This window comes from Podarcis liolepis (assembly GCF_965112155.1).
Source record: "Podarcis liolepis genome assembly, chromosome: 14".
In the NCBI taxonomy this organism is placed as follows: domain Eukaryota; kingdom Metazoa; phylum Chordata; class Lepidosauria; order Squamata; family Lacertidae; genus Podarcis; species Podarcis liolepis.
Genome location: NC_139569.1, coordinates 28,459,203 through 28,474,568, shown reverse-complemented (window position 1 = coordinate 28,474,568; position 15,366 = coordinate 28,459,203). Strand labels below are relative to the sequence as shown.

At 40.7% G+C, this 15,366-nt stretch overlaps 1 protein-coding gene across 4 annotated transcripts in view; it reads left to right on the top strand.

Moving 5' to 3' along the window:
- The first annotated feature begins 689 nt into the window (after nucleotides 1-689).
- IQCH (IQ motif containing H) overlaps nucleotides 690-15,366 on the top strand; it is a 63,237-nt gene continuing 48,560 nt past the window's right edge. For all 4 annotated transcript variants that reach the window (XM_083475074.1, XM_083475072.1, XM_083475073.1 and 1 more), the window contains exons 1-4: nucleotides 690-1,237; nucleotides 2,663-2,729; nucleotides 9,812-9,895; nucleotides 14,929-15,104. In XM_083475074.1, coding sequence (XP_083331200.1) covers nucleotides 905-1,237; nucleotides 2,663-2,729; nucleotides 9,812-9,895; nucleotides 14,929-15,104 — 660 coding nt within the window. In that variant the 5' untranslated portion in view covers nucleotides 690-904. The remainder of the gene's footprint in view (nucleotides 1,238-2,662; nucleotides 2,730-9,811; nucleotides 9,896-14,928; nucleotides 15,105-15,366) is intronic.

Sequence of the window (15,366 nt, the reverse complement as noted above, 5' to 3'; positions counted from 1 at the left end):
AAATAGCTATTACGTCATGGTTGGTCATGCTAGCCCCTGGCCTCTTCCCCAATAGCTTTCTCAGTGCACATTTAGATAAACATTACTCTTCTTCAGTTGACCCATAAGGTATTTTATTTCTCTTTTGTGATTGATCAAGACCGTCTTTGAATTAACAATGTTATTAGTATTGTTGTTGTTAGCAGTATTTATAATCTGCCCTTCGACCCAAAGGTTTCTAGGGTGGTACACAAAATTCAGTGTGACGGTATTGCATAAAAAGCAATAACACCAAAAGTAATAAGCCCTTAAATCACCCATTTCCATAGGAATAAATACATCTAGTGAGGTCTAAAAACAGATACGGTAAAGGGCATCTGCATCTCCAGTGGGGGGAAATTTCACAGCAGGAGCCAATGCAGAGCTTGAAGGATCAGTAACACATTATCTCACATTGCACACAGCTGCAGCTTCTGGACCATCTTCAAGGGAAGCCCCACAAAGAGCACATTGTGGTACCCTAAATAAAACTGCAGAGCTTGTGCTACCAGAGCTTGTGATATTGTAGCTAGGCTAGATGCATGTTGAATTGGTAGTCACAATATTCCAGGATTTGGATCCTTAGGATCTCATTGTAGGTATTTAATGGGACAGCACGTCTCCACTGCTTGTCTTACTCCCTTTACATCTTTCACTCTTTCCATAGACTGCAGAAATAACATCATCTCCGACCTTCCAGAATCTCTCTTTAGAGTTTGAGATACCAGTTCGCAAGGGAGCCATAGACTACACGGCTCTTGATCTCCAAGGGTTTAAAAATCACTGCTGCTTATTCTGGGGAAGTGTCCTTTCCTTCTTGGAGCACGTCTCTAACTTTTTGAAGGACTATGCTGTTCCCTCCGCCATCGTCAAGGGGAAGAGAGTGATGGAGATCATTCCAGATTTTGAGCTGAACCAGAGGCCAACTAGGGAGGAAATTCTCTCCGTGATAAAGAACATTTCGGCAGTCAAAAAGCTCTTAAGTAAACCTGGCCAGAGATACAAAGGCCAAAATGGCACTGCAGTAGCAGCTACCAAGATACAGGCATTATGGAGGTGTTACAAATTCAGAAAAGCCTACATCACCTTCAGGCAGCAGCAGTGGGCCTCGGGAGTGATTGCCATCTCTTGGCTTGTGCATGTTCACCGGGGGCGTGTCAGAAATACCCTGAAGGAATCGCGACAGAGACACCTGGAGAATTTCTACATCAGGGCCAAGGTGCGCAAGGCTGCCAGCTGTTCTGGCAGTGCTCCTTCTCTAAACATCACTTGCTTGAGTGGTTGCGTTAAAATGCTACTATTTTTTCATTTAACTGTACACATGTCCAAGCACATTTCATCCTTCATTAGATGTTCAGTCTTCTGTGCATAAGTTCTCTCGTCAACCCCCTCTTCTCACAAAAAGGAGCGGGGGGGGGAAGGGGTTTCCACCCAGAACTGCTGCCTGTTCCCCCCCCCTACATACTAGGGGGGCAATTCCTCTTTTTCTACTTGGGTCACTCTTGTTAGAAAACTATCTAGTTTTTCTAAATGGATTGACAGAGGCTGAAATTAGACGTCACAATGAATATTTTGGCTGAAAAAGGCAACCCTATTACGTTTCCCCTCCCCATAATTCTATGTCTTTATGTATACTGTTCATATTCTTAACATAAAAATATTTAAGTGGGGTACAAAAGTACAATAATAAACAGCTAAAAATGAAGAGATGCATATAAAAATACAGTGAAATACTCAATCATCTCTCTTAACTTGCACAATCTGAAAAACTTTTCAACATCCAGGCTTTCATCATATGCTGAATCACACCCCTTTACCCTGGTCATTGACACCTAAGATGTGTGTTTCAGGACCCACCCTATTCCTGAGACTAATAACTTTAATAATAAAAATATTAATAAATTTGAAATGAGCCTAACATGGGCAGTGCCCTATCTCTCTCCTCCAGGCCCTCCCCAAGTCTGGAGAGTTGGGGTCACTCTAGGGCAGACTGGGAGGCCACTTAGGGAGAGGAATTGGACAGGAAATTCCCTTGCATGGCCAAAAGTAGAAAAAGCATTTTGTTGGATACCACCCTGTGTTTCCATTTAGAAATGGTACAGGGGAGTGTAGGGTGTACTTGATTCAATGCTGCCATTTTGGGTAGCAAAGCACACATCTGTCTTCCAGTCTAGTTCCACTCTTTTCTCCCTTCACCTTATGTTTTCTCTCTGCCTGACCTTTCCTCTCCCCTTACACCTGTGCTGTGCACTTGACTTGGGGGGGGGGGAGTGGAGGGCGGAGAGAATTCTCACTTGCTTCTGTAGCATCCCTACTTTGTCAGAAAGTACTTAAGTTTGCAGACAGGCTTTTAATTAGTGCTCACCATTTCATTTATGTTTGCTTTCTTTTTTTTCATTCATATTCTGTTAATTAAGTGATCAGCCTCTAATCTTCCCCTGCCAGTAGCTTCATGTAGCCATCTAATTAAATTAATTGGGGAAGATGTTTTAAGTATGTGATTAAATCAATTAATATAATTTATGCCTGGCTTAACTGTACAGTGGGAAAAGGGAAGGGGGGAGGGAAACAGCTGAAGTTTGACTGGATTGTATCCGCCACAGCTTCCCCCTGTCACTGATCAATGCCTTCTCTTGATTTTTAGCATCTGGCCGCCAACTGGAATCGCATCAGGACCTCTAGGAGGACCATTATCCATATCCCATCATTAGGTATAACGCTTTTGTCTCTGGATCTATCAGCAACCTCTATTACCCACCACATTATGACTCCTTGATTGAGTTCAAGGAAGGCCCTTGTTTTATTCAAATTGGTCTCGGCAGGAAAATGTTGTCGACATGATGAGAGTAATAACACAGGGCCTTCGCTTGAAACGGCGTTTAATTTGGGGATTAAGCAAATAAAGTCATTATGTAGAGGCCGCTATTCAGTGGAGAGGTGATTTGCTGTAATTCGCTTTCATCTGTATGAAATGAACTAAAAAGTTGTATTTTCCCCTCCCTTCTTCCCCCCCTCCCCTCCCCTCCCCTCAATATAGCAGATAATGTTTCCAGTATCCGTTAATGACAGGGGGGACATGGGCTTGCCTGCTTCGTTGCTATTACACCAATAAACTGGGATCTTGCTTGCGCCCTGTTTTTAATCAAATGTGCAGTCAAAATGATAAGCTGCATTCTCTGAAATTATTTAGTTCTAATTACGAGCAGATGGGATGCTTTATTTGCACCTTGGGCGCCTGAGCAAAAGGAGATGCTATGTGCACAAGAATAATTAAGAAGTTGAATAGTGGGGTTTTCCCCCCGTACTTAAATAATCTGCAGTTTCATGTTAATTAGCGCTAATGTAATTATTTAATTACATTTATGAATTGGGGGGCTTTAAAAAGTCTTTCCTGGAAAGTGATGGGGTAGCCTATGTGTTTTTTCAGAAGGGTAGAAATATTCTCTCTAGGAAATTGGTGAAAATATAAGCCGTGGTCGCAGATTTTAAAATCCACTTAAATTCAGGAAATGTACGGTAGTTGGCTTAATCCGAAGGGGTGAAAACTATGTAAGAAGAAGTATTAAATGCTTCTCTTCAATATATGCATCTTTGCTCTTGCTTATGGTTTCAGCTTGAAGGGCGGGGGGTGAACCTCTGGGGTGACTTGGCTGGCACAAAATGAACAGAATGAAGGGGCAATTTCATAGCTGTGAATGTCCCAACAATTGTTTGCAATCCGTTGGTCTTATTCAGTCATTCCTCTTCAAAGCCACATGTAAAGTGTCACACTGGTTTGGAATATGCAGCCTAGCTTCCTTTTCTATCATAGTACCTTATCATTTTATTTTGTACTTTCTACTGCTCTTGACCTAAAATGCAAAGAGGAGTTGGGCAATAATTTTTATGGCTGGCAAACAAACATTTTTAGATCTTTGGAATCAGACGTCAGCAATATTACCAAATGCTTAGTGCTTTTAGAAGTCCTTTCTAATTCTTTTGATATAATAAAAATAGATGAAGATTTTTCTGCAAGTGAGCCCCATTAATATTCTATATAACCTTTTGCTTTCTGTTACCTCTAGCAAAATATACAAATGTCATTGGAGATTATGCAAATGTCTTGAAGATGTTTTTTAAAGAAATAATTTGTTTCTCCTTTTTGAGAACATTTGACAGAAAAATAAAATGTTGGTGCTATAACTAAAGGGGTAGCAATTAGCGTCTTTAGAATATTTGCACTTTAAAAAGACCATTTCCATTTCAAAATTGACATTTTGCCTGATCTATGGAGGGCACTTTCTGGCATCCAGGAACCAGACAAATTCTTTGGAAGTATCCCACTGAGTTCAATGGGATTTACTCCCTAGTCAGGCTGAGAGAGATACTTCATTCAGTTTGCATTTGAAGATGTATCTAGCTAAATTGCACTTCCTGAAACAATATGTAAACTGAAACACAGTCATCTTTCCATATTTTAATGTACCCAAATTTTGCAGTGCAATCAAGTAATGTGTACAAAAATGCATATATTAGGTAAATGCATTATGTTAGGAGAAATCACTTCCCAAAATGTGTGTATTAGGTGACATTGCATACAATAATCTATATATCAAGATAACTTTGCACTAAAATGCTAGTGAATTTTCAGGACGTAAAAAAAAAATCCACAAACTGATGTAACACTTTTAGCTCTTCTTTCTTTCTTTCTTTCTTTCGAATCTTTTTCAGTTTTTAGTACAGCTCCACCATAAATCTTTATATCAAAGCAGGAGAAGTCTACTTAACTGTTTTTGTTGTTGTTTTTACCACACTATCAGACCACTCCTATCCACTCACAAGGGTGTGTTGGTATAAAATAGCCAAACTTCATTTTTGTCCATATAGCAAGTAGCCATGCCCTTAGATTGGCAATCATAACTATATTGTACGTACTGGACATAAATTCAGATGAGTGAGGCATTCTTCCCAGTTTGTCAGTTTCTCTATAGCAGCAAATGCTTGAGAAAAAGAATCACCACAGTACACAAAAAGAATCACCACATAGCACAAAACATGCCATTAAACTGGTGTTTCTGGAATGTTATGCTGGTGTTTGCTAATGTTTCAGTTTGGGCAGCAGGCTAAACTTGCATTTCACAATATTTGTAGATAAAGCTAAAGCAAATATATTTGTTCCTTTGCTGCTTTTGTTTGCAAGCCATGTTACTGGCAACTTTGTCTTTGAAAGAGTCAGTCACTTTAAGACTAGAAATGAAAGTGCAAAAAACCAAAGCACCATGTGTCCTTCCTTGATCACGGTGTATCTTGTCAATGTTATGCTTTGATTCTTGAGCATCAATGAACAGTATTGTTGAGGAACAGCCATAATTCTAACATTAATAGTTTGCCTGAGTTTAAGAGACACTTGTTGAGAGCGCAGGATGGGGAGACAATGCATTTTCTGTAACCAGCCTGCTATAATGATGCTTTCTCTTTAGAAACAGCTGGTATTAAAAATGGTTTGCATATAGTTTTTGACTTATGTAAACCTTTGGAATTGGAAAAAAGAAATGACATTTTGATTAGTTGGGTATGTGGTTCATTTTTCTCTGTTCATATTCAGCTTATCTTGATGGCAATACAGGCAAAATGCCTTGTAAATTTTCAGTGCAATTTTGGGAAAATGAAATCACTCCATCAACAACAATTTATTCATCTATTGACCATAATATTTAACAAGCAAAGAATAGGTCAAAGGGGGGGGAAATGTAGTAATCAGTTTCAAAAATAATTTGAATTATCAAGCATTAAAAGTCTAGTATTAATAACAATGTTTAAGAATGTAGCTAATAATAAATGGTTTTTTCCCTTTGATATGTCATCTTAGTGGCCCATTTCATTTGCAGTAATACTGAAGGGCAATAACATAGGTTGCATTCATTGTGAGAGAATTTCTGTGATTTTTAGAATAATTCTTCCACTGGAATGTTTTATTTTCAAATGAATGACAGATCCACTCCCTGCACTACATAATATTTAATATTTAAATCTATGGCTGTTCTTAATCTACTCCCTTGTCCAGTTCCCTTCCATTATCTGTTGTAACCTCTAGGAAATCTCCTGATTACACAGAGGACTGTTCTATGAACACATTAGGCAAATGCCGTAGTGGGATGCAGTTCTTCAATAAAAAACATTCCACCCTGTTTCCTAAATTAACATGTGAATTTTAAAAATTAATACTACTTTTGAAATTGCAATAAGGCATTCCGGCCGTGATTTATGGGTTATGATGGTTCAGAAAGGGGTTCTCGCCAAGTCAAACGCTGGGCTATTGTGGTGTTACATCCTAATAAAATAAACAGTTTTGCTCCACAGCACAGCTGTGGTGAAGCTGCATATAATGTATGATTATGGAAGCATTCCCTTCTCCCCTTAACCCCACTAACCCATCTTAAACCTCCTTTAGCTGTTGAATGGGAGTTTCACAAAGGCAGTTCCTGAGTACAGTACAAGGAGCCCTGTTTTGCAGTTCCTAGAAGGCTGTGATCTTACTGAGATACCAGTGGATTTTCAGAATAAAACCTAGCATCTACTCGTGGGCTGAATGTGGCTGCCTGGAGAAGATCTGCCTTTTAGACCTAAGTCCACCAGCATCCTTCAGCGGATCACAGTTTCCTGTTGTGTAGAATTTTTTTACATATAGATGCCTCTGTGGTAGTTAAGATGGCAGGCAGCTGGATTTTCACCAGTGGTGCTGTGCTTTTCAGTGTGCCCATCCTCACCTTAAGCAAGTAAAAAAGTGGGGAATGGGCAGGAGATTTGGACCCTCTAGTAATATTCAGGAGCTCCACAGAGAGCTTCTGAAGATTTACTGCTCAATTTCAGCTCATAATTCTCCTTTGGAAATCTGTAGTCTTCATGCACATTACAGTACTATATGCTCATAACAGGTGGCTGCTCGTTCAGTAGAACATGAGGCTTTTAATTCCAGGGTTGTGGGTTCAAGTGCCAGGTTGGGCAAAAGATTCCTGAATTGCAGGGGTTAGGCTAGATGACCCCTGTGATCCCATCCAGCTCTATGATTCTACACTTCTATGTCTTTGTGCTAAGGCAGCCTTTGCCTGCCTGATACCCTCCATATATTTTAGACTGTAACTGGGATTAATGGGAGTTGTAGTTCAGAGAAAATGGAGGGCACCAGGTTGACGAAGGCTGTGCTAAGATGCGCTACCCATCCACCAATGCTTCCTTTAAGGTACCAGAGGCTTCTCACTATTAGAATATGGTAGGTGTGTGCTGTGGGAAGGTCAGACTGTACCTCATATCTCCTGGTTTAGGGATTCCTGGTCGTGACACCAGGATAATGTCACAAACAGTGCACATGGCACTATTATTAAGGACATGCATCCTGATAGCTTATTCAGACCAGCTCGGGGTGTTAGTCTCAAAGCAGATTTTTTTAATCTTGTCAAGCTTTGGCAGATTTTGCTTTTTCACTCAGGATCTAATAACTAATCATCATGTTTGGGGAGCAGAAGGGACTTCCCCTTAGGGGAAACTGCTGGGCTACCTTTCACCTTCCATTGTGGCTCATAGTTTGGTTTGTTCACATGAGCATCTGGAAAGGGTTTGCTAAACTTTCTCCTTGCTTTGCTACCATCTTGTTGCACCTTTGGTTATTCCTTCAGATTGTCCAGGCCATCTGAGATGATAACTCAGATTGCTAACTTAAGTGCCCTTATTTCGGTATATGCTTCCATTTCCCCAGCCAGACTCCCACACCCCAAGAAATATGTTTAGGAATACAGTATTGTGGCTTATGATATAGAGGATACTAATCCAGTTAAGGAGATTGGTTGCTTAAGGTTACTTCCTGATAGCTTCTTCTGTTAACACAATGATAACTAAATAGAACTTCAGTTGTAGCATATGTCATACACCTTTACATAGTCTTTACCTGATGTTAGATATGAACGACAGAGAAAAGCTTTTGTTTTCATACTCTGCATGTAAACTTTCCAAAAGCTCTGTTTACTGTTGGAAGCATGAAGCTGTGCCACATAGCATTCATATATATGCTCGTATAATGATTTTTTTCAGTGCTCAAGTTTTGAATTTTCACCCACCCTCCCCACACAGACAAACATACAGATGTGTGTCTTGAATGTCTGCTACTACATTTTCCAAAATGTAGAGCATTGAGGACAATTTTTCCATGTTGTAGCATTTTCCCCCCAGGAATTTTGGCCCCGTTTCTGAAGATTCTTGGTACATTAGTCATATGGAAAAGGCATTGCTTTAATCTTGTTAGCAAACCATTCAAGAACCCACATCAAGCCTGTGTTTGTTAAGCAGCACTTGCTATTGATTTCATGACAGCTCTTTCTTTTGCCAATTGATCTTTTTTGTTTGTTTACATTAGGACAGTTTTTAGGCAGGCTAACATTGAATTAGCTAAGTTTAAAGTTGTAAATTGGACATGCTAACAAGGCGCTATGTATAAACCATTTTGAAGGAAATAATGTCATTGGTTTGTAGTAATGGTTCTATCTTTGACAGTTTATGCATCCTGTGTACTCATTTTCAGTCCTATAACAAAGAAAAGGTTTGCCATCCCCTAAGCAGTGTGTTCTGGGGAACCCCACACAAGTTTTACTCTAACAAACGGGTATTAGAAGTCCTTAGTGGAATGGGTGAAAAGTGTTCCAGATGTCACTGCTATTATAAACTAAATATGCATTTAATGAGAGAGAGAGTGTGTGTCCAAACTGCAAAAAAGAAAAAAAAACTTATAAAGGAAAATGTCTCAAATTGCTCTCTCAAAAATGAGCCTTGCTTTTATGAGTTATTTACCTTTTACATTTTTTAAATAAAAATACATCTGGATGCATTTTGATCTGCTGAATGAATTTTATGTAGATTTAACATTACAGTCTCCTTTTAACATGGTTCTATTTGTGTGTGTTATTATCCAATAATAATGCAAATAATCTAGTTTTGTTCATTGTCTTCTGTTACGCAAAACCTTAGTTCATAGCTTGCTTTTGGAGAAGTGATAGTAAACAAGACAATTAAAAATCTTAAATTAGGAATGCTATGTTTGAACCTGGGGATGCCTCATTTCTCCTGCTTCTGAACAGTATTGCAGAGAGATGTGGATATTTTAGGCACTTAGAGATTCTTTAAAAGGCTGTAGATTAGCTTTCTACTAAAGGGGGAGGGAAATCTAGGCTCCTGCTCTGTTTAATGGAAGTATAATTTGCTGTAATTCACAGGAAAGAATTTTGACTGCCATATTCAGAAGGAATCCAAAGCAGTTTTATCACATTTCAGTTGGATTCAAAGCCCAGTGCAAGTTTGTGATTTTAAGTGTGCGCAGTAATGTTTTCCATGCTTTCTTATTTATTATTTGGATTGTGTAGCTTCATCATGATGGTCTTCAGGTCTTTTTGGACAAAAATATATTATTTGAAGACTTTTCTGATGATTGCAGTACATAGTTGGACAACTTTTATACCAAATATCAACTTCATCTGTGGACAGGCTTTGTTCTAAGCAGTGAAGCTGCTACGAAACCTTGACATCAAAATTTCCTAGGTGAGACAAAGAACACAGCCATCCAAGTGTACAATCCTAGGTTTAAATTTGGGGCTGTAGCCAACTAAGTTTTATACAGAGTAGGCCAGTTGAAATTAATGGACCCAAGTTAGGCATATACATTAATTTCAATGGATCTACTCTGAGTATGACTAGCATTGGATACAGCTCCATGTGCGGAGATCATTGCAAGTGCAATTTGCAGATAATGTGTTGTTGTGGCTTCTTTCAGGATATGCACATTCTGTTCGAGAGGCGACTCCTGATTTCACTATTTATCAGGGGACACAGTTTGGAAGACTCTGTGAAATACGAGGTACAGACATGCTCCTACTTGTCATACATCCTTCAAGTTTCCCAAAAGAAAAAAGACCCATTTCAGTTGGATACGCATTTTCAAGCCAATGCAAGCAACCATTTGTTGCCACCAAAGACATATTATTCATTATAGTCACTTATGGACCACTTCCCATCAAGGATCCCAAAGCAGTTTATGGGGTACAATTCCAACTCTCAAGTCACCATGATGGGAATAGATTTAAGAGTAACCATTTTGCAATGGTTTTGGTTCTTCCTTGAAAGCTGATTCCAGACAGGGGTGTTGAGGCAATACTGTTTGGCACCTTGGCCTTTGGCTTATGGCAGGAACATAGGCGCCGACTCCATGGGGCTTGAGGGGGCCCGAGCCCCCTCAAAAATTCGTTTGGGGGGCTCCGCCCCCCCAATAATCCCGGCCGCCCCTCCAGCAGAGCGCCGCCGCCGCCCCTCCCCCAACCCAAAATGCACAGGGTCGGGCTGCATGCCTCCTGCCCTCCCTCCCGAGCAAAAGCTCCACCCAATTTCCTTCGGAGCTGATTAATAGGCGCAGCACGCTCTCCCCTATTCGCTCACGAGGAGGTGGCGCCACTTTATCTGCATATTCATGAGCTTATTTATTATTCATGAGCTTTCGCGGGCTCCCCCAATGTTTTTTATAAGTCGGCGCCCCTGGGCAGGAATGGCCATGGCACCCACAAAGGCCTGCATTGGTGCCCTGAGGAAGGGACTCCCGAATTCGAGCTTTTGTGTTATTTTATAAAAAGTATCTAGTCCTCCTAGAAATAAGGCTATGAAGCAAAATGTGTGGGTATCCTTCCATGTGATTTCTGTAAACTTAGCCAGCCTGGCTGTTCCTACCTGTCAGAACTGAGTCAGTACTGTGATTGATAAGTAATTTGTTTGGACACCCAGCAATAGGAATCCCTGGGGTCCTAAAAAAGCACTTCCACCCTCTCCTTTACTGCACCTTCACTCCTTCAGTCTAATTTTCTAGTAGCTTTTGGAATCCCCACCATTTGCTATTCCTTTTCCCCCAGCAACCAGGACACATCTTTTCTGTTGTGGGTTTGTCTGAGATGAGGTACTCCCTAAAAGTTGTTTTCTGCAAATACTATTGCATAGTAAGTGCAGGTGGATGTTAAATAATCCCCTTCCGAAATGGCAAATGCAAAATGTGAAAACTTTGCAAAGAGGCTTAGGTATGTCTCCTATTGGGCAGGAGTTAATGTTCAGGCACTCATTAAGAATTCACTGTAAAGTTAACAGTGGTATACGTCACAATTTCAAAAGTGTTTGCATTTAATGACACTTGCTCCCTGCTAAGTGGGTGCAGAATAGCAGCTTAAATTAAGATTGGTATTGAGGGGAACAGTTCTTTTGTGCCTTTAACAGGTATATTTCCACAATCAGGACCAGAGACCGTGGCTTACTTCCCATAGTAAACATAAGGTTGCCCCTGGAGGGGCAGAAAGCAGCAATGGCTGTACTCCCTCTAATTTTGTATTGTGTCATGCCCCCAATGTTGTGTTATATACCATGCCCCATGGCAGCTGTTTTGTGACTGATGCCCCTAGACTCTCAAGATCCAAAATATGCCTCCTGGTCTGAAAAAGATTGGCAACTTGTGCCTTTGCTGTGTCTGGGTTGGATTACTACGATGTAAATAGAACTGCATGAGGAATCTTTAGGTGCTTAAGTTGGTCCTGAAAGCCACCACCTAGCCATGGGATCACATTACACCAATCCTGCAATTTGCTTCCAGACACAATTCAAAGCATTACCCTTTGGCATATTACCCCGCTTCCATGGGAGTGGCCACCAAGACCACATAACACCGGTCTTGAAAGACCTACATTGGCTCCCAGTATGTTTCTGAGCACAATTCAAAGTGTTGGTGCTGACCTTTGAAGCCCTAAACAGCCTTGGTCCAGCATACGTGAAGGAGCATCTCAACCCCCATCTTTCTACCCGGACACTGAGTTCCAGAGCCGAGGGCCTTCTGGCGGTTCCCTCTCTGTGAGAAGCCAAGTTACAGGGAACCAGGCAGAGGACCTTCTCGGTAGTGGCACCTGCCCTGTGGAACACCCTCCCACCAGATGTCAAAGAGAACAACAACTACCAGTCTTTTAGAAGACATCTGGAGGCAGCCCTGTTTAGGGAAGCTTTTAATGTTTGATGTATTACTGTATTTTAATATTTTGTTGGAAGCCGCCCAGAGTGGCTGGAGAAGCCCAGCCAGATGGGCAGGATATAAATAATAAAGTATTATTATTATCATTATTATTATTATCATTATCATCATCATGAATGTTCCCTAAGATAAGAAGGAGTGTCGCTTCTAGGGTTATTGACTATGCCCAAACTATGAAACTCATAAAGTGTGGTTAGCTCCATTCCTTTCTTTTTTTTTGCTAGTCATTCAAGACCTTTTTATTCTGGCAGACTTTTGTTGTATGTGGCTGATAATTATTTGTATGTCTTAGTTTTAATTGCTGATCCTGTTGCTTTTTTATTGTTTTATAAAATTGTAATTTTTAAATGTTCTCAGCGGTGGTTGTGCACCAGAAGGGTACGGTAGAAATGTTTTAATAAATACATTTTCCAAAAAAGTCAAATGTGGGTTCTCAGCATTATGCGGAAATGGAGCTATAAATAATTTCACAACAAGGTTTTCCTTTGAAGGGTTGCAAGGAGGTGATCCCTTATTTAAAGTATTCAAAAGGAAGTATTATAAGTGAATAGGAGACAACAAGGGACATGAACTGAACTGGGGAGAGTCCCCTGTGTGGCAGCCCTTCCTTAAGCAAAGGAACAAAGAATATTAATTTGTCAATGGGCAACTTTTCTGGCTCCCCAGAATGACATACTTTACATGATTCATTTATATTTCAGCATCATTATTATTTCATAAATGCCATTTAGCGAATTTTGCACAAAAATGTATTAGTTCTGAAAATTTACAGGAGTCTAAAATAATCACTTAATTGCCTTTATATATTATGAAGGCACTAATGTTGTTTTGTCCTCAGTGCGGTTCTTTTATGTGGTAGTGTTTATTTTAGGAAAGATTTGTTACTTCTGAATGAATGGGAAAGTTGCAGGCATCATGTCACACTACCACTTGGAAGGCTTGCGGCTCCTTCTATTAAAAACCTCCTTCCCCCTCTTAGTTTATTGCATCTGTCTCCCACCTTTCCCCAAGGAGCTTCCTGGGAGATATTAAAAGACTGCTTTCTTGAATTCCCACTTGGGTTGCATGTGTATTTGGGCTGTCCCTCCAAAATGTATCTGCACCTGGGCAAAGGATAGCTTCAAATCAGCAACACAGCAGTCCACAGCATGAAGGAAATATCAGGATGTGAAATGGAGACTGGAGTAATTGGGGGGAAGGAAATGTGATTATTTCAGTTATATGTCCTTGAGACTTACGCTACAGTAAGAGACCCTTAGATTTTGCCAAAAGCTTCACAGAAAACATTTTGAGGAGGATCTAGAGGAAGTGAGAAGTAACATCACCAAGGCATATTAGAAGCATTTCCCAATATCCATGGCAGCAGAGGAGGAAGGGTGGGGTCATTCCAGGGTGCAGGTGGAAGCTGGAGCTGGGGGAGTAAAGGTCACAGGATGGGATTTAGAGACCTATGAGAGCAGAGAGGAGGGAAGGCCATGAACACTGTTCTAAGCCATGAACTGAAGACTGGTGGTTCAGCAAGTGGTGACAGCAGTGGGGAACAAATAAAAAATTCAAGGCAAAGAAGGCAGCATTTCTAGCACACAGTAGCTAGATTGGAGGAGTGTTTTGTGACTCACCTCTGGGAAAGATTTTCTTGGCTTCTCCATGAGTGGAGAGAACATGAAAACTCAGGAGGCAAATTGCGGAAGATGTTTTTTGGTAAGTCATATGCCTCCCTCTCCCAACAGTGTAATACCTTTTCAATGTCAAAGTGTGTACAGAGACTAACTAGTTATCCGCACATTTCCACTGTGAAATCTAGTTTGGCTTTAATATAATACAGCAGGAACATAAAAAGAGACCTGCTGGATCAGGCTAAATGTCCCTCTAGGCCATCTAGATGTCCATGGGAAGCTTGCAAACAGAACCTGATAGCAAAAGCATTCTCCCCACTTGTGGTTCCCAGCATCTGGTATTCAGAGATATACTACCTCTGACAATGGAAGTAGACAGCATAGCCATCCTAAGTGAGTGGCCACTGATAGCCTTAGTTGTTGTTTAGTCGTTTAGTCGTGTCCGACTCTTCATGACCCCATAGACCAGAGCACGCCAGGCACTCCTATCTTCCACTACCTCCTGCAGTTTGGTCAGAACTGATAGCCTTATCCTCCATGAATTTGTATAATCCACTTTTAATGTCAGGTGTGACTCCCTGGGGAGAGCATTCCGCTGTCAGGGAACCACCACTAAAAAGGCTGTTCTTCTGCTAGCCTCAGAAGGGGCACACAAAAAAGAGCCTCAGATGATGACTGCAAGGTCTAAGTAGGTTCATATGTGGAGTGGCTGTCCCTAAAGTACTGTGTCTTATATGCCATATTGTGTTGTACATTTGACCAAACACACTTCAAGACTTCCTTGTTACAAGATTGGGAATTCTTTCCACCATTGGTCTGGGCAGTGTATGAAACTTCTTCTGCAACTTTCTCAAAGTTATAAGCTGAATCTACCTTGGTTTTTAATAGCAGATGTTTTCAAAGCCATGCACAATTCTCATTCATATTAAAACAGGTCATTCAGCTAAGTCTCCCTTGCAACACTTCTGAACTTCTAGCCAACAATCCCACACTTTGTGTTTTGTGGGCTTGGTTCTGAAAACTGGCTGGTTTGTTCTACTTTCTTCAGAGAGAGAGAGAGAGAAAGAGAGATTGGAGCAGAGGTGTGTGTGCACACATGTGCAAAGATACAGATATTTGTAAAATAAATAAATAAAGTGGTTATGAAAAGTAATACTGGCAAGCAAAGTTACCTTTCTACCAATAATTAACAGTGAGTCTCCTGTTCATTTGTTTGTCTTTAAGATCCTAATGTGGACGTCATCTACATTTGCCCCTACCCACTGAGCGATGAGATGCTGCACTATTACAATACATTTTTGGGTCTGCAGCCAGCTGTTATATCTGGAAGCCCTAAGGACATTGGTGACCTGCAGGACAGGTTCAAAATCCTCACCCCTGAAGCCATAAACAGCTTCCCTGTGAGTTTGTGTCTTCTAATTACTACAGCTGGGGGGAATGCCGTAAAATTAAATTGGAAATTTTATAACTTGCAACGCTCTGGTAGCCGTCAGTGAAATATTATTGCAAGTTTTAAGAGCTTCACAGATTAAGTGACTAGTTAAGACTGTTGGAAATATCCTGGTTTAGCTTTGCAGGCTGAAAGTTGAGCTGAGCTCAGCCCTTCTCCACTGGTCCCTGCCCAACGCCTGGCCTCATCTAGATCTCTGAACTTAAAGAGAT